The following is a 23,638-nucleotide window of genomic DNA, read 5'->3' as shown; positions in this document are numbered from 1 at the left end:
GCCTATGTATCACAGCACACGCTGATACCAACACCGGCACAACTGATATATTATATAAGATATAGTTAGGTTATGTAACTGAAACAAATGTTTATATATATATATATAAATATATATTTGGACAGTGGCAGCGATTATGCTACGTTGACGGTGTCTAGTTTCAAGTAAAGACGTGTGTGAATTACATAGCTTTCCTATTATTATTATTACATTTCAAATACTAGTTCGTACTAGTACACTTTTATCATTCATTTCTAGCTAGTTGTACCCAAAATTCTTATGCCCCCCTATGTAACTTACATAATTTTATTCAAAAAAAAAATGGAAGAAACTTTTAGGCAGAAATCACTAACGTAACAAAATAATGTTCATAAAATTTTAAGAAATATGAAAAACCAAATTTCTTAAAATAAAATTGACAATAAAATTTCCCCCTGTGGCCCATGTTGGCTCTAGACGCTACACGCCTTTGTATTCGAAGAAAAAAATTTACATTTTTATTTTTTATTGCAAAATTTTGACCCTAAATTTACATAATTATTCAAGAGGCCTCCAAAGTGTAGCCTCATAACTTATTCCATTAAGGCAACCTAAGTACTCTCGGATTTTCGGTGACCTAAACATTTATATAAATCTCTAGAACCTTTCGTAAATGTATATACATGTATATATATCAAATCTAAACCAGCAAACTTTGTCGTATAAAGATTTTTACAGTACCTAATATCGCTATAAAAAATGAGGAGTAACGTTAGAAAAAAATAAAAGGTTATATTTTTAATGCTAAAAATAAAATAGCAATTGCTAAAATTGTATAAAACTAACTGTCATTATTCAAACACAGTTTCAGTTTATGTTTTTGTTAATGTCTATGTGTTTGTCTATATTTAATTTCTATTTATTAAAATACACCGAATTAAACACCGGGGTGAAGAGTTAAGAAAACAACTGAACTTTAGAATAAGATGTGAATTAGTGACCAAAAATCAGACTTGGGTTAAAGGACTTATTACCAGGGCATAAAATTAAAAAAAAATTGAATAGTTCACGCATTTTGTACCGATAAATTGAAAATACCCTCCGCGGTGTGGTTGCGTTTATTAAATACCTGCTGATCCTGAAGCCTCCTTATGTAATCAAAACCTTTTTAAAATCACTTCAATCGGATATATAGGGCATCCGCATGTAGAATCCGTTAAACAAATATAAACCCTATTGAGATTCTCAACCGCAGAACGTGAGGACAAAGGATGCAATCAAAATGTAATCTCCTCTTTGGTCGAGCGGACACGTTCAGAACTTGCGGTTTGGCGCAACCTGATTATCAATGTTCTAAGCCAATATCCAAAAGAATCGCTATAGTTTTGATAGTTGAATTCTAAATATATTTGGAAATGCGTCAACTGTAGTCCAGTATAGATTTCTGTAATATTTGTAGTTTTGGTTGGAGAACGATGAGAGATATGGTAATTGCGTCGCAATAGTAATTTAAAATTATAAATATTATAGTACAAATTTACTAGCCAGAATTATGTAGAAAATTGTTTCAGTTCGCTAATTCTGCCGAACATGCAAATTCATCTTAAAAGGAATTTTACATTGAACATACATAATAGTTATATAATTTTACTCAATTCTTATATTATTTTTAGTGAAAAAATATCACATTATTAAAGCATAATATGACGTTATCAAATTAATATTAATTATATTAATACTCATTAATATAATATTTAAATAGTCGATTTTTAAAAACTTTATTTAAATGTTTTTGGTAAATTAATTGCAATATATAAGGTTTTTTTCTATACAATTCTAGAATAATTTTTGCCACAGTAAATTTCTTTGTTGAAAAATACATAAGTATTCTTTTGTCTTGGCTGCCATAGTTGTTGAATAAAGTAAAAATATATTTGAAACTAGCTGCTTCCGCGAACTTCGTTTCTCCTTAATGCCTAGCCTACCTTTTTAGTACATGCTAACATGGAACATTTTGCTATGCTACCCCCTTTTTTTATTTTTCGGTTGATTTTTTACACCTTGTGTCCGAAAAACCCTAATATCTTACGGAACCCTATTTTTGTTCAAAATTAAATATAGCCTATATTACTCGTGGATAATGTAGCTTTCGAATGGTGAAAGAATTTTTCAAATCTGCCAAGTAGTTTCGGAGCCTATTCAATTCATACAAACAAACAAAAAATCAAACCTTTCCTCTTTATAATATTATATAGTATAGATTATTTAATTTGTCCAACACGAATTGACTTTCAGAAGTATTAATTACCGCTGCTCGACCTTTAATTTTACCTAAATTTCCTAATTAAATAATGTTGAACAATCAAAACATTTTTATTTTTTCCCTTCTGTCAGTGAAAACCCACGCAATTTTCAAGGTACCTAAAAATTTAATCGACAGAATTATCTTGTTTTGTTAACCGTTAAATCTACATACCAAATGTAAACTCAACCCAAATAATATGCCACAATGTTGTGGTATTGACTTTACTACAAGCGAAATGTTTAATTAGCTTAATGGTTCGTTTATTTCAGCCATTATTTTGGAAATTACAAAGTTCTTCTTCTAGTTCGAACTTTAGTCAAGATGCCAGTGTATGTTTATAAAGTCGAAAACTTTGTACGAAAATGACAGTTCGTGTCGACGAATCTAAATCTAAACATCTTGTCTATCCTCCCAGGGCCAGTTACAACCACAACACACACATTTTTGTAGGTTGTAATCACTCTTTTATATTTACTATAATTACTCAAAATAATAATTGTTATGCAATAATTGTTTGAAATCAAAATTATATTTTTTATTAAAAAACACTACCAAAGCGGGGACAATCTCAAAATACTTTATTTTCTCAGAACATAAATTACATTTGACACTTTATATAGAACGCGTAAGGGCAATCCGTCAAAAGTAATCTAATTACTTTGTAATTTTCTAGGGAATTTGAATTTCTTTTGAATTTTTCTTGTTGCTGATGATCAATATTCATATTTTACTTAACAAGGAAAAGATATCTAATAAACGGTGAGAATAATAATAATATGTAACGGTGAATGAATTCTTTAAATCGGTTCAGTAATTTTTGGATGAAATCATAACAAACATACATACAAAAACACAATTGTTTCCTTTTTTCATATTAGTATCTACAGATTAAACTAATCCCAATCTCCAGCGGGTTGAATCTGGAACAGGCTGTATGAAATCTTAAAACCAGTTTACCAAAATAGATCGTGGTAATGACGTCACAAGAATATTCTTATATCAACCCACTATTATCTACGCTTCGATGTTTACAATGGCTTCCCAATTATTAACATCTGTCTAGACATATTACTTTCATAAACACGTAGGTATATCTCGATTTATTAATAGCATTAACGTAGTTTGCGTAAATATTTATGTATGCTGACGCATACTGAATATTTAATACAATAAATAACTTTTAAATTATACTTTGATTTTGGCTTTTGATTTAGTGAATTACTTAACATTTTATGAAACTATTATTAAATTTAAAACCTTTACTTTTTTTTACAGAACAGGGGGTAAACGGGCAGGAGGCTCACCTTGTTAAGTGATACCGCCGCCCATGGATACTCTTAATGCCAGAGGGCTCGCGAGTGCGTTGCCGGTTTTTTAAGAATTGGTACACTCTTTTCTTGAAGGACCCTAAGTCGAATTAATATAACAGAATAAACGCATTTAATAATGTAATAAATGGATTAGATAGTAAAATTAGATGTAACTGATTGGACCTGCTTTTGTCTCATACAAAAAAGTATGATGGAAATTTTTATTGTAAGGTTTTGATGAATGAAGAAAATAAGCTTTCTACGAAGGATGTATTTTCAGTTCAGATGAATGAACCACATTAAGATTGTGTACGCTTTGCTGAGTGCCTTATTGAACCTTTCGATTTCTTTTGAGTGAAATGATATTGTACGTCAAATATTATTTTTGTTTGCCTATACATCGGTATTATCTGGCTTTTATTGAAATAACTATTGTGTCTGGAGTTCGAAGGATTCAAAGATTTTATTACTTTGCTGAATTACCAATGTTTTCAACTTGTAAGCGATGATCCGAAAACTTATCGAATCACACCTTATATTTAAGATACATTAAAATAAATGTATCTCAATGTATCCAATTTTTTGCTATTATTCCTCCACCAAATCTCGTCTTTTCCATCTGACATGTGCTTCGCGCTGCCTGCGACCTGCGCCGATACTGTGTAACTCCTAATAACGATAACAACCCTGACCACAGTATTGTCTTTTTATATTTTTTTTATGTTATGGCAATAGTTATAACTTTATGCCAGTTTCAAGTGAAATGTAGGGAAACTAAACGCGAGAAAAAATAAACAAACATAACATTTACATAAATATTAAATATGAATACTATAATTGATTATCAAAGAAGGTAATAGGTACATTATTTAAGAAAAAAACAAAAGACAGGACATTTTAGTCGGAAACGGAACATGTAGTAATTTTAAGGAATTAAGAAAGGAGGTGCCGGTCATGTTGGGAACAAGAAAAAAAATATGGTCGAGGACACCAATATCTTCTCCACACTCACAAATATTACTGTCAACAATACGAATCCTTGGTACATGATGAGGTGGTATTGAGTTTCTGTACCGTGTGATTCCAAGTTTACAACATCCACTTTATTGAAAGAGATCAACCATATCACCCTGCAAAATTGGCGTCTAACTTTGTTTATGGAACATCGTTAAATATATCGATTATTCAGAAATGTTATTTACAATGAGATTATTTTGATATCTAAAATAAAAGGTTAAAAGTTAAAGTTGTGAGAATTTCAAATTCTTGACAAGAGATAACATTGCTAAAACTTTTTAGGAACGTGTAAAAACAGCCAGAGTTCGATAAACATAAAACTTTGTTATATATCTTTGAGTATATACAAAGGTTACTTATAATAAGTAAGACTTCTCATATTATTTTTCTTTTAACAACTGTAGCATATATACTTTGTGTCATTTACTATTTACTGTGCCAAATACAATTAAATTCTTTCTAAATGTTCCGAAACATTCGATTCGAAATACAAGATAAGAATTTAATGTCGTTATTCAGGTAAGTATGGAAACTAATATTTATCATTATTTTTGTTTCAAGATCAAGATTCAAGTTTCAAGACCAAATTAATATAGCCATTCTCGATTTTTAGCGAGATAAACAAAGCGCAATTCATTTTTATATATCGAGGTTAAGATGTGGTCCTTTTATCTCAAAAACTGAATATTCGTAGTTCTATAACGAATGTAGCGCGTGTACGCTGCCGCAGAAAAGTCAAAAGTTAAAGTCAAACCATTTATGTATATCAAATAGGCTGTTAACTTAACTTACTAAGGCAAAATTGCAAGTTAAAAATATTTAAAAAAAGACAAGTGGTCCCGCCCCTGCCAATAGTTTCATATGGAGGAGAATGGACAAGAAACTCCATACTTACTCTTTTAAAATAGTTTACAAAATTTTGTAAACATTGATTTGGTAATTATATGTGAAGACCACACAGAACATAATAAATTACTATAGTAAAATTCGATAGTCGCATGGTATTATAAAAACAATCATAGATAACTATATGTGGATGGTTCTCATTAATTGACAGATGTTGCAACTATAGATTAAACATTATTCTTTAAAAAAAATACCATACTGTCAAACAGTGTGTTAGCTGATTTCAAAGTTGTTTTTTTTTACTCAAAAAAGAAAAAAAAATATATCGCTCTTATACTATAAAAGCATAAGCATAGCACATAAACTAACCTATTGGTTTAGATTTACAATGAATTTATATCACGACTTAGGAGTACACTTAAGTAGTTATGGGTTCCTGGTACAAATTGTCTTGTATGAACACACAAAAAGAAAAACGCGTGAACCCATCGAGTCAACAAATAATAAATTGAAGTGCCTATTCGCTAAATGTGTTTATAAAGTTCACAATTCAATTTGAAAAGGGTTCCATTTGCATAGTACAAGTTGGTGATACAATCGTTGGCAGTTCATTGTGAATAGGCAAAAAACATTCTTTTTTGTAGCCTCTAATTTCTGTATGTATGTCTTGATGATCAGCCTTCTGTGGCTGACAGACGCCATCAACTTTTTGGGTCTTAGGCAAGCCAGTTTTCTCACTATGTTTCCTTCACCATTAGAGCGTATGTTAAATGCGCACGTAGAAAGAAAGTCCATTGGTGCATAGCCAGGGATCGAACCTACGACCTCAGGGATTAGATTTGCACGTCTAAGCTACTAGGGCAACTGCCTGTGAGTAGGGAATAGGAACAGAATAAATTTTTATTCATCAGCTTAATTCACTCACATACAGCATAGGTTTTGGAAAATCCGTCGTAATATTTTTAATACTAAACTACTACTGAATACGCGGCTAATAATAATTGTTAATTATTATTAGTTATGGAAGAGTTGAGTTTGGGAAGACACACATTTTTTTTAATTAAATGGGTTCCCAAATCTTACAAATTATAATGAGTTGTTGTGAAATGACTGAACAAATTCTTTTAGATAAATCATATTAATTACAATATTATGTACACTTTTATATACTTAAACTAGAAGTCTTAGTTATCTACAAGTACACTTTATATATTCAAAGATATATAACAAAGTTTTATGTCGAACTCTGGCTTTCTTTACACGTTCCTGAAAAGTTTTTGCAATTTTATACCTTGTTAAGAATATAAGTTTCTCACGAGTTTGACTTTGGATGTTTTATTGGAAATATCAAAATAATCTTCATTTTAACTAATATTTCAATAACTTTACTGAATTATCGACACATTTAACGACGTATTAAAGTTTATAAATGCTTAGTTCCATTATATGAAGTTGAAACCTTGTATTCCCAAAAAATCAATAAATCCAACCCCAATCTTGAAGGGTACATAATTACAGTTTAGTTCCTTCTGTAGGGCGACTGCAAACTTGGGATCGTGCAGAAACTCAATGCTGAGAACGTTTCTTACCGCTTTTAGAAGTTACAGATTACTCCCGTTGATCACTGAAATAGACGCAGGAATGTCTGTCCCAGTATAATTACGAGAAATACGAAAAAAAGGCCGATGTATATGAAGAAATACGTGAATGAGTAGAGATTGAGTATGAAGCCCTGAAAAACGGGGAACGGGCGTCTATTTAATTTAATTGTCTTTTTGGGCTTCCTTTTGCTTCTCCAGATTAAGAAAAGATGTGGAAGCACATGTGGCACAGTGTAGGCGAGGCGAGATTTGGAAGAGGCGTTTAAGTTAGATAATAAATGTTATTTATTTTAATGTACCTTGTATTTGAAATATAAGGCATCTATTATTGAGTACATTTCTTTTCGGATCACCGCTAGTAAGTTTGCGTTTCTGGAGTCACGCACACATACACCTATTGTGTTGAAATCGGTAATTCAGCAAAGAAATTTCAATTTTCTAATCTCCAGACGTAGCTATTTCAATCAAAGCCTTATAATACAGATGTATATGTACACAGAAATAATTTTAGACGTACAATATCTCATTTCCCTCAAAAGAAATCTCGAAGATTAATGAGACACTCAGCAAAGCGTATACAATCCTAATATGGTTCATTCGTATGAACTGACAAAACATCCTACGTAGAAAGCTAATCTTCTTATCTTCATGTAATCAAAGCATTAAGACTTTTATATTTTTGTGTGTAGTCTTGAAAATCCGTACAGACGTTCATTGAGAGTAATTACTTTTGATATAATAACGAAGAGAGCATAATGTAAGATTCACTGCTTTTTCGACTTATTTTCCCCTTTTTTAGTTTACGCATTTTTGTTATTTTTATGGCAATGGTGCATATAAATACACAGATAAAAGATAGACTTTTTAAGATGTAACGAAAGTAGGAAAGTAAGAACGAAAAGAACGAAGGGCAAGAAGGAGAAGAGGTTGCCCCAAAAACGTGGATAGAAGAAATAGAAGCAAATGGAGAAAAAAGCCACACACAAAGTAAGTTGGGATAAACTGGAGGAGATCTTTACCCGTGACGGAGTGACGATACGTGACATGACGTGGTTTTGCCATCGACGGTATTAAAGGTATCGAGGACAAAGGATATGTTGGATAACTAGAAGAATATATGAATAAAATATAGATTAATTAAATCTACATCGTGCTTATACTAAGTACTGTTTTATTTATTGTATTTACAATTTTCTCAAAAATCTTCGAAAATCAAAACAAATTTAAAAAGTTTGGTCCCTGTGGCAGTATCTACTACTATTATAGTATATAGTATCTACTAGGCGCCAACTTATATCTTTAATAAGTGCATGTGCACTCAAAACCCCACGGCCCAAGAGTCTCTACTCAAAAACGAACAAAATCGGAGTTGGAGGAAAGACTCTTATATTTGAGCCGTTTATTAATTTCTGCCCCAGCTATTTTGCTTGTCCGAAGGTAGGAAGTATTAATAACAATGAGACTGAGGAATCTTTTGAGAACAACTGTTCTTTCATACGAAACAATACGTTTTAACTATTGATTGTGATCTTATGTAGGATCCAGATGATTATTCTATGACCGTATCAAATTAGAACCGCATAATAGAATATGAAAATATAGCATACTGGTAATATTCAGTTACGAAATGGAGCCTCCAAAACATGCCCCAAATAGGATTAGAAATCACCGCCTATTTATAGGTGACATAAAATGGGCGTTTTCGTTAGTTAAATCCGCGTCCATATAGCCTTTATTCCCATGAGGGGACGGATTTAGGTCAGAATATTCTACATATTGTACACATAACCCAGTTAGGCAATAAACGACATAAATGCATAGTTGCCACTTACAGCAAATCGATTATGCGAATTGCGTCAGTTTTTCTATACTTGTATTGTATTGAGGCGCGTTTTCGTTGTTGGGAGTAATTAAACAATATTTTGCGTCTCATAGATTTTTTTATAATTATATAGTGTTGAGATACCGCCGCACATGGACAGAAACATTGCCAGAAGGCTCGCAAGTGCGTTGCCGGCCTTTTAAAAACTGTTACGCTCTTTTCTTGAAGGACTCTAAGTCGAATTGATTCGAGTCGAGTACTTTCCAAGATTAATGATCATTTGTCAATGTAATAGGCAAGTGAACAGCCTTATGTGCCTGACACACACCGTCGACTTTGTATCCTATTGGGTTTCCTCAAAATGTTTTACTTCACCGTTTGAGCGAATGTCAAATGTGTACATAGAAAAAAAAGTCCATTGGTACACACAGGGGTCGAGCTTACGCTACTACCACTTATATTTTATTTATTTCAGAATAATGTAAATGACCAAATTGATAACGAGATAACGACACCGTGACATTGATATGTACTTAATACGGGCGGTTCAATGTACATTGTCGGGTGTGGCAATTGGTACTTACTTTTGATAGTATCTCTACTTATTCTATTTTGGTAGAACACACATAGAATTTAATTCAAGTTAAATTGTGATATTTCCACGCGATTCGGATTACCACATTCCAAATATATCGTAACATTGAAGTTTTGATACAATAAGTAAAGCTTAAAAAGCGTATTCGAACTATACGTTAGTTAAAATACGTGCATTGATTATTATACGTTCAACTGCGATAGTTATTCATGTCCATATTACATTTTTAAATATTTAATAATGATATTGCACTGTATTTTGACATTTTTCATGGTTCGCTGGCCTCAGCTCATAGTAGAATACCGATCACTTCTTTTCTAGGTTCAAATAGTTTAATTCTTTATAGTTTGTATTTTTTTTATTTTGTTTTAGGGACGACACCGCTTTTTATATTTTGAATGTATATTAATATTGGAAAAAGCTCGTCCTAATTATGAGTCCTATAACATGAGTCCTCCTGTAAAAAAACTATTTTTATTTTGATAGAAAAATAATGAAAAGTTATCTCACTCAATAAACCCAATTGGCAGGTTACTCTACCTTAATCATTAGAGAAATAGTAGAATGTACTAGAAGCCACCATTACTAATTAAGTTAAATAACAACTGGACCTCTACATACATATGAATAATTAATATGTATCGCTCAGATTGTTTCGCTATCAAAGCTGTCCGATACAAGAGCTTATCACTCAACAGGTTATCGAGGTAATGAATATTATGGTATGACGAATTGGAGCGACATACGTCATCCATATTGCCTCCTGACAAGATTCTATATTCTGTGCAGTTTAATTGTGTTTCTATAATGAAGGCTATAGAGTAATTATTCATTTAAATAAAGAATACAAGGATAAAATTTTATAATCGTTAATATTAATTAAAAGTTAAAGGTTGGTGGACTCAGTTTCCGAACTTAAACTCTCACTGGTTTGTCAAGATGCCGTAACAGTAGTGATGTGTAAAAGTATGAAAATGACAGTGCGGTGCGCAAAATTTACTATTAAAACCTGCACGCAGGCTTCGCGAGCATAACGGAGCAAACTCACTGCTACGAGGCTTTCTCTACGTAGTTCAGCCACATCCACGCATTCTAGGAGTACGTGGGTGTCTGATTCGATTGTTAATATAACATGTTCATATTGAAAAGATTAAATAATTTTGAAATCCATGCAAAATAAATATACGCACATAATACTAATCAATCAGGGATAATATTTTTTTTAATCCTAGAGAATTGAATACAAATAAATTCATAACTTAAACACAATCGCGTAGGTATTTTTTTGTGTTAAATGAATTTGTTTTGTTTTATAAAATCTATTATTTTGTTGATACCAATGGTTGACGAGTTTAAAATAATAGAATTTTAGATTTTAAATTCGATTATTTCGTGACACAGAACAATTGATTTTGATCAATTAAACGTGGGCTTACACTTCCAATTTTGTTTTTTATAATACATTAATTATATTTTTTTAAATAATTGCATATTAATACAATCTGAATACCCTGTAACATTCTCACGAAAATTAATGAATAACGCATGTATCCGAACAATCGTAACTTTCCCGCTACCATTGTACTAACTGTGCTTATGTTTATTAAAATCACGTGCTCTTACCGGGCCCAGATTGTCGAAGCCATGATGAAGGGCGATGTTGTGGGCCTCTTCGTGACGAAGGGACCTCTTGAATCGCACCAGAAAGGAGTTGGTGAAAACTTCGCGGGAGCAAGTCGCGGCGATCAGTACAGTAACGGTGATACATTGCAGCCACATGATCTCTGTGACCACCGGCGGCTGACTGAAGTCGGACTCCCGTTGACGTCACTAAATATCGACCCAGGAACCGCGCACGCGCCATCTAATTCACAGATTATAAAGGAATATTGTTTTGATGTAGCAGCCCACATGTGTCGACCTTGTTTGTACGCATCTTGACAAGGCGTGAAGTTCAAAGGAATTAATAACTGCCCCCGTAAATATTAAAATAGTGTACTAACGTACACTCCTACACAATCTTAGGTGCAAACTATGCAAATAATCTAAATTAGTATATTCAGATTCTATTTACGGCAGTAAACGCCTCCGAGTAACTAATTTTAGGCTTTAACTGTCTTATCAATTTCGAAGAATTTTGTCACTCCATACTTTAAGAATTCATTCCACGCAGAAGCAACGGGTGATTAGGTTATAGCTTATGATTTCTCAGAAGCAAACTCTGATGTACCTATATTCTTTTGAACTTTGTTCTCATTACCAAATAAATCGGAATGATTTGAAATTCAAATTGAAGTAACGACACCATAGCAGCGTACCAAGATTTTCATTCAATTATTGTTCGTCATTACAAACTTTACGGTCCTATAACAACGGAATTAAACCTATAAAACTTTTAATCTTCTTTTATTGGCCCATTTTACATTTGAATATGTCAACTGAGGCTGTGATACTTTTGCTTGTAGCCGATGTTTCTTTAGGCAGTTGTTTTGAGGGGAAAATTATTGGTGGGAAATATGCGACAATTAAAAATTTTCCTCATGCAGCGTTTTTGAAAATAAACTTGAAATTTGAGGGGATATGTATTTGTGGATCTTCTGTGTTGAATCAACTATTGTTGGTGTCTGCCGCACACTGTTTTGAGCAAATAAATGAACATACTACTATAGGTGTGTATGCGGGACATCATGACATTTTTCAGGTATGTTGTACTGAAGTTTGAAGACTTATTGAGACATTTAAATGTTTAATATAGTAGCCAAAGATAAATTTCCTGATAGATGAAGCGTTACTCGTAATTTAAAAATATTTTTTTTCTAAACACAATCAAAATAAATAGCACAAATTAGTTTCTTGCCTGCACTTCTTCCGCGTTGTTGTTTTGTGTTGTAATAAATATACTAATTAATTTATTTTGAAATTTACTGTGTAACTTTAGGTGAAACTGGTAAGACCGGTGAAAACTGTATATCGTCACAAATCTTACAACGCCGAAACCATAGTCAATGATATTGCATTGGTAAAACTTAAACGGGCATTACCCTTAGGGGAATTTATTAAGCGTGTGATTTTGCGACCAAGTAGCCTCAAGCAAGACGGAATACTAGCTGGATGGGGAGCAACGAATGTAAGTTTTGTATGTTAAGTCACTATGGTTAGTCATGAACTTCATTCACGGCGTAATTTATTAACACTTCATTGCATTGAAACATATAATACAATTGACATAGTTAAATGAAATGGAGAGAAACTGGCGGCTTTATCGCTATCGAGCGATCTCATCCAGGCAACCATATTTTTTTTATATATAATATATAGTACGGGGGCAAACGAGCCTGCGGAACGCCCAAAAAGGCAGTCATCGCAGCCCATAGACACTAATTTTTTGTGGGTGCGTTGCCGGGCTTTAAGGGAGGAGTACCCTCGAGTTTAATTTAATAATAATAATAAATTAATGTATTTATATAAATACATTAATTTATTATCATTATTAAATATAATATATATTGAATATAAATGGTTTTGAGGACGCACAGCCCTGATAAGATCATATGATTTAGATGAAAAATATAAATGCAAAGATGTGCCTCAGGATTACAAAGAATTTAATAAAACCTGTTAAATTGCGATTTGGTAAATGAGCTTCAGCAAATAAGTTAGTTAAATAGCAGAAGACGTTTTGAATTTCTCTTCTAGAATATCTGTCAAATTCGACTCTCGTTTAGTGATCTATTATGATATTTTATTAGGTAATTTTTAATTTTCTAGAGCCAGATGAGTGAATATGATTACAAGCTGAAGAGTGTCCCGCAAAAGTTGAGGTCTAAAGGTGCCTGTTCACGAATTGGTACATTGCACAAAGGAATGATGTGTGCTGGAAGTTTCAATTCCAATGATTCAAGACCATCAAAGTAATTAATAATATTAATCTAATGGCGTTTCAACCTTAAGGTTCTTAGTTTCTTTTGATATTTTTATAGTATACACAATTAGGCGACCTAAAATATACTTGCATCATTTTTAGCGTTACACATACCAAGATTTGAACGCACCACCTTAGGGTATAGTCATACGCTGATGTTATTAGCTCACGTAAGTAGCTATAAAAGAAATTTACTTCTTGCACGTAGTCTTTGTACTTATAATCGTATCGTACGTGAGTTCCTTAATAACGATGTTCTGCTCTTCATTGCGCATTTTTTGTGTTAATATCATATACAGCTATTACGGAGTCAGAAGCGAATCATGAATTTGTTTGATAGGGAAGTAAATTTTAATTGAAACATAGGCTATACAAACGTACAGTGGTGTTATAATACTCAACGGCCTCCTTGGCGACGCTCTTCCACCCTGTAACTTTCCTATTATTAAGGCCTGTATTCCCCACAACACAAAACACAACCAATATTAGCCAGACAATTATTTTTATTTATTTATTTATTCCACATCATAATTCTACCATAACAGTAACTTCTAATTGGATAGATCGTCAAAATAATACCCACAATAATAATAACCGTAAAAAAAGCGGTGTGCCATACAGAACCCTTTCACACAAGTTTTGCCCAGAAAATCTTAATTCATAAACACTTCCCTCTCCATATATCCTCTAAAATTGGGTGCAAGAAGACGGTTGCACTGAGGTTACTGCACCTAAACTATGAGGTTACAGAAAAAATTCTAACCATAATTAAATAGTTGAATATAAAGTTGACACTAAATTTTATGTTAGTTCACAAATATTCATAGTAAAATAGTGTTAAGTTTATTAGACTAACAATTCAGTAATAACACATTTACAGACACAGACACACATACCCATACTCCATGTGGTTGCCTTGTGTTTGTATATTTCTTATGTAGATATTATTATAGATATATGTTTATATTTATCCTTTATTTTGTTTACTCATATAATAATTATTTGTAGTAAAAGTACAAATTATAAGGGCATAAACTATAGTAGTCATAAAACTATATAATTTTAACTACTTTACCTTACACTCTCATTATTTTTGTCAAACTGTGGTCAACACATAAAGAAATGAGACAGTCCAGTTATTTATGAATTCAAACTTTGTAGATTGAATAATGGTTTTAGTAATTAAAATATTTTTTACAGAGGAGACTCCGGCAGTGGACTGATTAGCAAGGATTATGAAATTGTTGGAGTAGTATCACATTTGGTGGTCTCTTTTCCGGCTATAATTGTCTATACAAATCTGTCTCACTATTATTCCTGGATACATCAGAAGGCAGAAAAAATATTATGTCCAATTGATTAACTTGATGTGAGAAATTGTTTGTTTTATTTGAAAGAATTTCTTTTAAACAAGGCTCATAAATGAAAACAATTTAAAAACCTGTAAACATATTATCAACTATGTGTAATATCATTGGAAAAATAAACTGTCATGTTATTATATAAGAAATATATTTTATATCTTCACTAATTAAAAACAATATGAGACTATCACATACTTAATCACTTGTTGCTGTAGCGCCTGGATTACCAGTTTCATTCTCCAAAGCATGTGATGGTGGATGCTCTAAAACATTATCTATTAAGCCAAAGCTTTTAGCCTCAACTGGGGACATAAAGTAATCACGTTCCATAGATGACTGCACTTTCTCGATTAACAAACCAGTATGACGAACATATAGGCCATTAATTTGTGCTTTCAGTTTTAAAATTTCTTCAGCTTGTATCTGTATATCAGTAGCCTGACCCCTTACACCGCCTGATGGTTGATGTATCATAATTCTAGAATTGGGTAAGGCATGGCGCATACCAGGTGCTCCAGCAGCCAATAGTAGAGATGCCATACTACAAGCTTGACCAACACACCAAGTTGCGACTGGTGGAGTTATATACTGCATAGTATCGTATATGCCAAGGCCGGCTGTAACATTACCACCTGGCGAATTAATGTATAAATGAACAGGTTTCTTGCTAGATTCTGATTGCAAAAACAAAAGTTGCGCCACAACTAATGAACTTATCTCATCATTTATAGGTCCCATTAGGCATATGATTCGTTCACGGAGAAGCCTAGAGTAAATATCGTATGCACGCTCACCCCTTCCAGTTTGTTCCACAACAATAGGGATCATACCCAACCTTACGGGTTCGCTAGTGCTTAAAGTTCTTTGTAATCCATTACATTTTTCTCGTAAACAAATAGTCTTAAAAGCTTTACGTACCATTTTTAAAGCCATTTTATTGATTGAATTAATTTTAGAGTGATTGGATAATATAAACCTGTGGTAAATAACAAGTCTCAATATAAAATATTTTTCCTTGATAGTTTAAGTAGTATCATGCTTCGTGTCCTGTCATGTGTTACTATGATTTTCTACCCGAACTGGTTGATAGAAGAAGAAATGTTAATAAAATTGGACAGTTTCCAATTAATTTATAGAATATGTTTCAAGATTTTAAATTTTCTGAATTTTACTCTTGGTATCTGGTTGGCACTTGAATTTTTAATTTGACATATGACAAATCAGCATTTGTCGTTGTCATATCTCTGATTTAGAAATTACGGATAATAGAAGATTATACAGATCGTGAAGCCTGAGATTATTGACTATTTAGTTAGACCATATTATTTCGCCATTTTATTTATTTTAAAATTTGGAATCCTTTTTTATATATTTCGCTGTTGGCCTTAAGAGCTTTACGTTTTTCGTGCGACTAGCGCAGGGGCGTTTCCTGTGAGAATCTGACATCGGCTAAGGCCGTTGCGGGGTAGTCAATCGTCTAAAGGGATAGGGTAATCATCCACATCCCAACCAACTTTTCAGTAAAGTATCAAAACGTTGTAAAGCCAGCGCCACCTAGTCTACGGAATTTTGAAACGATTGCAAAATTGTTACTATAACTTTATACGCTAGATGTCACTTAAAGACGGAGTTCATATTGGTAGCCTCAAAACTATTATCTAAATTCAAAACGATCCTATAGGTCAATAGACTTCGACAAGTCGCTGTAGAACTGATCACTTTTGCATTTTTTTGTAACCTCTATCCTCAATGTGTTGTGTGTTATGATGCTATTACTATACACCATATGTATATGTATAATATTCTATTTATATATTATTGATATTTTATCAATAGAATATTATACTATAGGCTTATTGTATTCATAGCAGCTTGTAGCAAATAGTTCTTAATATAATGATAATACATACAATACTGCTACGATAATATTAGAAATCTGGGTGGCATAATAAAACAATTTGCAGAAGAAAATCACATTGTCTTAATTAAAACATTAATATCTACATAATACCTATTGAAATATATATATATTAAATTAAAACCTGTAAAACATAACACACCAGTATCACATTGATTGATTTATTATCAAATTGAGCTTGGCAATAGTAGTATATTTATTTTGGTTGCCTTCGTCTGAGCTTCATTAGTGCTTCTTGCCTTTTCTTTTCAATTAATAATTTTTGATCAGCAGTGTTATCTTTTACATGTACTTTAGGTTTTGTATCATTGATATTGGGTATTTTGTAGTGATTTGATGATTTTGAAGTGGCACTTGCAACTTTTGGCTGGAAGACAGGTTTCTTTGTTGGCATGTTTTCTATAGATTGCTGAGTGAGACTTTTTGCTAATTGGGAGCATTGTTGCGATGCTGTAAATGGCAAAAGTCTCTTAGCCAATAATCTCTCCCGTGCCTGCTGATGCTTTTTCTTTATTTCATCTGGAGTACATCTTATTGGCGAATCACCTGGAACTAAAAACTCAAATATGTATCAATCCACATTATTGTAATTAAAATACATTTCAATATAAATTATATACAGCTTGTTCCAGGATATAGTACAACAATATTATTGTATCAACCCCTATAGGTTAAAAAATTTACCTCAACGTTAATGTTAGGTTACAAAAAAGGTTTTTAAGAAGTAATTATATTAGTGAAAAGGTATAACATTGTCTACATATAAGAGTAAGTTGTCACGTTTTGATTTCTTACCTATTATTTTTTCATCACTTTTGTTAAAAGGCATTGAACTGTATCTACCAAAAGCCATACCACTAGTTGATGGTTGATTTAGTTGTTTTACAGATGGTGACTCTGGCATTGAGTTATGTCGGGCAAACATAGATTTAAAGGACTGACTTTCATCTTGTAATGCCCAATTTAAATCATTTGCATTTGATTTTTTTGTATCTTTGACAGGCATCTGCGATAATCTTTCTAAAGCACTATCATTCAAACCTCCAAGCAAATTATCAAAAGAATCATTATTAAAACTTGGAGAGGCACATTTCTTAGCTTTAATCAGGGAAGGTGACTCTAATTTAATATTACTTAAAATTGTATCCATACAAGTTTCATTAATTGTTGTATTTACATTGGTTTTAAAACTTTTGTCATTAGATATTGCCCGGCATGGCCTTTTTGGTGCAGAATGATCATAGGCAATTATGTTCTCTTCAACAACTTGGCTGGCTTTTAAAAGACACTCATTCATAGAATCATCTGATTCTAAACAATTCTCAGGCTCTTGTTTTTTGAATTTAGAACTTAAAACATTTTTTCTGAGGCATCGGCTATTTGTCTTTAGGCCACTTTTAGGTGAACTTTCACTGGTGTCACTAAAAATGTCTTCTTCACTACATGATGTTGGTTTATTGGTATTTGTTTTAGATTTTTTTCCTATTATTTCATGTAAATTTTGATTTAATTCAATAAGATCTTGAAACATTTCAGTCTTCTTTTGTGATGGTCTTACTGTTCTTCGTTTAGGTAACGGTTTTTCTATTAACTTTCTTGTTTTTCTTGGTTTTCTACTAAGGGGAGTTGTATTTTTTGATCGAGATGAACCTTTATCAGATTTAGGTGTGTAGAAATTCCACACAACATCAGTTTCTCCTTCTGCTCCATCTTGAGTACACAAAAAAGGTACTGGACTTCCAGCGTCTGAATCACAAATGGAATCGCTGTCTCTTGACGGCGACTCTAATCTATGTTCTGGCGTAGAACATGCTAGTACTGAAAGAAAATCACATTAGAATCTCCATTAAAGAAAACGCATACCTATATATTTTAGAAGCCCCGGAAACTACCTTTTTTTTCACTTTTGGCGACCATCTCATTTGTTGAAACTTTTCTCTTGCTCATAAAGACAAGAACACAAACCTATACTATTTTATTAAATATAATTATGGTAGTGTTCACCAAAGCATATTAACTGATCTACATCACAACAGAGTAATAATTGAATATTTTGATAAAGTTTTACATATAAATATGCCTAGTTAAAAGTTGCAAAAGCCGAAATTGTAGATTCTAATATTGATACTTATTGTTATTAACCACAACATATCTACTTGGCATTTGGCAACTTGGGTATGAACAAGAAGTATAAAAAAGGTTAACTTTCAAAACTGGCAGTGACAAAAAACATCAGTTGCTACTTCCAATTTGACATTAACAAACATCAAATTGGTCAATCTTGTGAGTTTTGATTGAAGTTTGAACTGTAATATGTGAAGTCGTGTCGTGAACGATGAGTGATGATTCATCATGAATCCGTCAGTTCCGAATTCCTATTGTAGATGTACGAAGTACGAACATCAGTCGAATGTTATTTCTATAAACAGTTGAACGTGTACGCAATCACTTTCTATCGCGATGTGCTAAAAGAAAAACCTTTTTTGGTGTCTAAGTGTACAAAACTAGTGCAAAATGTTGGCAGACGGTGAAATAGTTGGGGATGGTTCGTGGAACCTCACCATTTACGTGACGGACATGAATGAGAAGCGTACAATGGTTGTGAAGGGTGACATGCATATCGGCGGGGTTATGCTAAAATTAACAGAGAGTTTCGGTAAGAAAAGCATTACTCATCTACTCAAATAATTTTTTATATCATCTTAAAGCCGTTATAGCATTTGGTTGAGTTGTAGGTAATTGTTACGGGGAGAACGTCAATGAATTCGTCTTTAAAGTCAAACTCATGACGAAATAACTAAATATTAATTAACTATCTGGTGAGAAGTTGTGCGTAGAAATTTATCAGCAGTTCACTAAAATATTGTCATAAACTGCAAGACAACTTCAATTTTGATAGGAATTGGTAAAAAGATAATTATCTTCAGATTAATCTTATATTGCTTCATTGTAATATAACATTAATTTGCAAGTTTCATAAACTTAACTGAATATATATTCTTATTACTTACTAGTAATATTCTGTGTGGCTATTATCTCACCAAATTATAAGCATGTTTGTTTTGAATGGGACAGAAGATTTGTTATCATGTATTACCAAGAGTTATAATAATATGTGAAAAATAAACCTCTACCAAACTTATGCAAATTTATCTTATTAAAGTTATAAAAATATTACTTATCAGATGAAAAACTGTTTTATAAAAGCTTCTTTGCCCAATTTGACAATATCATATAAAATATTGTCCTATAGGCTGAGTTTCCATAAAGCCTACAAGCCCAAATATATAGGATTAGAAAATAAAATTATGTAACAAATGTCTTTATTAATATGCAGAATCATTTGATAGGGAAAGACCTAACAGGTTTGTCAGTAATAAAAGCAACACCAATACCTGATTTGCAAGGGCTACTGTGTGAAAGAGACGCAAGATGTGCGTACGCAGGCACGCGTCCTTCGCGGACAGTTTTTTATACTGAGCAAGTTTTTTCCACCACCACAGGTGAACTACCGATGGTGACATGATAATTGCCGGAGATAAGACACGTCTTGGATCATGCATAGAGTTTATATGTTAATTGGTTGATTACGGCTTGATTATCAAGTGCCATACACCTGGTTTTTAGTGGCTTGAATAGTTTTACCTGTTTACATAGCAACAGTTAATTAGTCCTCCTATCTGATAATATTAATCTCAAACCACTACGTAATAATCATGTGTGCCTAGAACGCGTTACGCGTACAATTGGGAATCGAATCGTGGTTTGTTGTACCCAAAAAAGGAAAACGGATACAGCGTTTTAAAATCAATTGACGTCACAGAACGCATACTTTGAGTTTCAAGATTTTATAGTTATCTACAAAGTTAGCAGTCGTTTATAAATTACATTTTCCTCACAAACGAGGGTCTTATGTGTTAGACTACATTTATGGACGTACGGAACATATCAATCAACTACAGAGTACATCAGCTCCGGTTATTTATTGAAGATTTTAACTACAGGGTGTGTGAAGTGTGAACTAGACAATTGACAGTTGGTATATTGATTTGAATCAAAAATGAAATTTGATTAATTTATAAAACTTCGTGGAACGTATTAAAATACAACAAAATGGAAGCCTTTTTCCACAAATCGTTCTACAAACATTATGGTTCTTGTAAACTACTGGTATTCTAAATTTAAATATAGCAATTTGGATTTCCTATGGCGTTCCATAGATTAAATTAGTGTTTTGCAAACTCCTTATTCACTCAGTATCGCAATTTACAAATAAAAGAACGGCGTGGTCTAGACACCAGATAAGATATATGCTTATATAACATACTTTGCAATCTGCCATTCATAAAGAAGCAATGCTGTATAACTCAATCAGTGCAAAAGTTTTCATATAAGTATTTTTTTTTATAAAATATGTTTAAATTAAATTATTTTATGATAAAGTTAAAAAACTATAGTTTAGTATATTTTAAAAATAAGTAGCTTTGCTCAAGATTCACGTCTCTCATCAATTGTTACTATTACTATAAAACTCTTAAAAAAAAATGTTTTGTATAGAATTTTATGTTGTGTATGGGTACGCGATATTATCTATACCAAAGACAAATATAGCAACTACTATTGTATTTTACTTAAGTATGACAGCATTATAGGTGGCGCCTCCTATACTATGTGCTGCCACTCATTTTGCACAGCTTCGTTGAAAATATTATAAATTTTTAATATGAAAAGATTGTATTTTGAACGTCGCGACCAACATTTTCTACGGCATTTACCATGGAGTATTTTCTCGGATAAATACCTGCAACTCCGTTTCGTCACCGGACATCAAGGCAGGTTATGAAACTCCACCCGTATCACGTCGACATCCTTGGTTCCACCATATAGCGCCGCGCACCACCGCTAGAGCGTACCGATTCTTAAAAAGCCGGCAATGCACTCGCGAACCCTCTGGCATTGAAAGTGTCCACCGGCGGCGGTATAGCGGTGTTAATTAACAACAGGTGAGCCTCCTGCCCGTTTGCCCCCTGCTGCTTATAAAAAAAACCAAGCAGTTGACATGTGTCAATATCGGTTCCTTTTTTAAAATACCCAACTTGACAGTTGATCATTTATGTTATTACTTGTCTCTTTTCTTGCTTGATATGTATTACAGGGAGTTATATCGAGTACACTTCCGGCGCCTCCTCCCCGCCAGACATAGATAACGTTATCATCCGCTCATTGTTGCTCTATGCATGAGGGACTTGATAGTTGGTCCGGGTCGCTGACTTGAGTAAAATTAGCAGACGTACATCTTAGTGAGTTGACGATCATGAGTATTTTTTTATTGAGTACTGCTTAATGACTATTCAAGGGCATGACAAATAGCTCTCTAAATGTTTGTCAGTGTTGTTACTTGGAAAAAAATATTTTACCTACTGTACTAGTCTAATTATTTTCAATAGTATATATACTAACATAAGCTGTTGTCAAAATTGTCATCAAAGATTTATTTTAAAACTATAACTCGGTTGGCTTTGTTCACATGGAGAGAGACATGCCGTGACTTAGGTGTCTTCCATATATTGAAAATGTTTTGGATATACATATATATACATGGCGCCCTAAGGCTATGGGATATAAAGGGAAAGTACCTTAAATAGGATATTTTGCTGAAAGAATATTTTATTTTGAAAAGTATACTGCCTTCAATGATTTTCTATTTTTTTGTCAATCTCGTCTGAGACGGAACCGACTCAAATTTGAAAAAAAATTATGTTATAATTTTGATTGTAATCGAAAGAATGGACAATAAATTAAATTTCTTGCGTTACATAGAAGTTTGAAAGAAAGGAACGACGTCAAATTAATTACTTATTTAAAAAAAATTTAGAGCATATGAAACTTTTTTTTAAATTAATTAAATGCAACATGTGATCCTCTTGTCCTGGTAAATCGCCAATCTTTTAAGAAGCCCGCTGCTTGTTAATTATCTTATCATATTATGGCGAATACTCGATACGATTATAATTTGATAATTTTAACAAAATCATTGAAATTATGGAGGAATTGCAGTAAGTAATTTCAAAATCAAGTCTTCTATGTATCAGCAAAATATCCTATCTACGATATTTAAGGTAGCGGGAAGCGAGCTTTCTTTTATATTATGGAGTTCTGTTACACTAACTTTACTCTAGTTTTTAGTCGATGGTCGTCGTCCTCCATAAATACTTCTTTTTAATTTCAACCGTACTGGTTCCGAAATTAAAAACTTTTTAGATATTCATTTGTATAAATATAAACTTTGTTTTTTAATCGATTGATGAGCGTTAAATATCTTTTTAATTTAAATGAATTATCAACATCTTTCAATATCGATAACATCAGTCATGGTATAGGTTACCACAGGGGTGATTGTGATTTATCTTAAAAGGTTGGGTGTATTGAATGACACTCAGGACATAAGCCCCTACGTCAAAACCCGCATTATTGCATGTCAAGTGTCGGCCACTCACTCGTATGACAACGGGTAATCCGTGGATTAATTCTTTTCTACTGGCTGATTTATGCGTTGCCAAAATAGAAATTGGTTTCGGTATATTCAATATTTAACATTCAGGATTTGTGATAGCATTTTGTGTCATAGGGCCGTCAACCTATATTTATATAAAGGTTGACGCCCCCCCCCCATAATCTGTTACGATCGAATACGAATTTTGAACGCTCCCTAATTATAACGAAATCGATGGGCTACTTTATATGACGTCGTTCGTAGTAACATTTTCCATTAATAAGGGGAAAATTGTTGTATTGTCAACAAGATCGAGCTGCAGCGTGGAAGGTGACCAACTAGGGCTGTTGCCGGACATTAACGGTATCGCATACCGCCCCCTTTCCCTTCGCCTTACCGGCTAATTGCTTCTTATGCACAAATCTCTAACCATTTTAGTCAACGAATGTATAATAGAGCTATTAAT

At 32.8% G+C, this 23,638-nt stretch overlaps 5 protein-coding genes across 8 annotated transcripts in view; 2 read left to right on the top strand and 3 right to left on the bottom strand.

The window, feature by feature from the left end:
* Positions 1-11,303, bottom strand: part of LOC110994302 (neuroendocrine convertase 2) — a 37,074-nt gene extending 25,771 nt beyond the window's left edge. The window contains exon 1 of the mRNA XM_022260856.2: positions 11,099-11,303. Within this exon, the coding sequence (XP_022116548.1) occupies positions 11,099-11,254 (156 nt within the window). The 5' untranslated portion in view covers positions 11,255-11,303. The remainder of the gene's footprint in view (positions 1-11,098) is intronic.
* A 487-nt stretch (positions 11,304-11,790) lies between these two features.
* On the top strand, positions 11,791-14,802 carry LOC110994374 (trypsin beta-like). The gene is made up of 4 exons (XM_022260979.2): positions 11,791-12,176; positions 12,414-12,602; positions 13,244-13,386; positions 14,598-14,802. The coding sequence occupies exons 1-4, from the start codon at positions 11,907-11,909 to the stop codon at positions 14,758-14,760; spliced, it is 765 nt and encodes a 254-aa protein (XP_022116671.2). The 5' UTR covers positions 11,791-11,906; the 3' UTR covers positions 14,761-14,802.
* Positions 14,803-14,892: 90 nt separating this feature from the next.
* LOC110994268 (ATP-dependent Clp protease proteolytic subunit) lies at positions 14,893-15,965 on the bottom strand. The gene has a single exon (XM_022260812.2). It carries the CDS (start codon positions 15,692-15,694, stop codon positions 14,957-14,959), a length of 738 nt encoding a protein of 245 aa, XP_022116504.1. The 5' UTR covers positions 15,695-15,965; the 3' UTR covers positions 14,893-14,956.
* A 759-nt stretch (positions 15,966-16,724) lies between these two features.
* On the bottom strand, positions 16,725-18,850 carry LOC110994332. Its single transcript, XM_022260910.2, has 3 exons — positions 18,572-18,850; positions 17,475-18,497; positions 16,725-17,231 (listed from the first exon to the last, which is right to left on the bottom strand). Exons 1-3 carry the CDS (start codon positions 18,624-18,626, stop codon positions 16,876-16,878), a joined length of 1,434 nt encoding a protein of 477 aa, XP_022116602.2. The 5' UTR covers positions 18,627-18,850; the 3' UTR covers positions 16,725-16,875.
* A 196-nt stretch (positions 18,851-19,046) lies between these two features.
* LOC110994316 (unc-112-related protein) overlaps positions 19,047-23,638 on the top strand; it is a 39,207-nt gene continuing 34,615 nt past the window's right edge. For 2 of the 4 annotated variants that reach the window (XM_022260882.2, XM_045628846.1), the window contains exon 1: positions 19,048-19,335. In XM_022260882.2, coding sequence (XP_022116574.1) covers positions 19,194-19,335 — 142 coding nt within the window. In that variant the 5' untranslated portion in view covers positions 19,048-19,193. Of the gene's footprint in view, positions 19,336-23,638 lie in introns of all 4 variants that reach the window. The other 2 variants (XM_022260890.2, XM_022260899.2) reach the window with 2 other exon arrangements.

This window comes from Pieris rapae, chromosome 1 (assembly GCF_905147795.1).
Source record: "Pieris rapae chromosome 1, ilPieRapa1.1, whole genome shotgun sequence".
Classification (NCBI taxonomy): domain Eukaryota; kingdom Metazoa; phylum Arthropoda; class Insecta; order Lepidoptera; family Pieridae; genus Pieris; species Pieris rapae.
The sequence above is the reverse complement of the archived record's forward strand: the minus strand, read 5'-3'. Positions and strand labels throughout refer to the sequence as shown.

Coding starts and splice junctions, on each gene's coding strand:
- LOC110994374 (XM_022260979.2), top strand. CDS start 11,907: ATGTCAACTGAGGCTGTGATACTTTTGCTTGTAGCCGATGTTTCTTTA. Junction 12,603..13,243: donor CTGGATGGGGAGCAACGAAT/GTAAGTTTTGTA, acceptor TTAATTTTCTAG/AGCCAGATGAGTGAATATGA. Junction 13,387..14,597: donor AATGATTCAAGACCATCAAA/GTAATTAATAAT, acceptor TATTTTTTACAG/AGGAGACTCCGGCAGTGGAC.
- LOC110994268 (XM_022260812.2), bottom strand. CDS start 15,694: ATGGCTTTAAAAATGGTACGTAAAGCTTTTAAGACTATTTGTTTACGA.
- LOC110994332 (XM_022260910.2), bottom strand. CDS start 18,626: ATGAGCAAGAGAAAAGTTTCAACAAATGAGATGGTCGCCAAAAGTGAA. Junction 18,498..18,571: donor CGCCAAAAGTGAAAAAAAAG/GTAGTTTCCGGG, acceptor ATTTTCTTTCAG/TACTAGCATGTTCTACGCCA. Junction 17,232..17,474: donor AAGTGATGAAAAAATAATAG/GTAAGAAATCAA, acceptor TTGAGTTTTTAG/TTCCAGGTGATTCGCCAATA.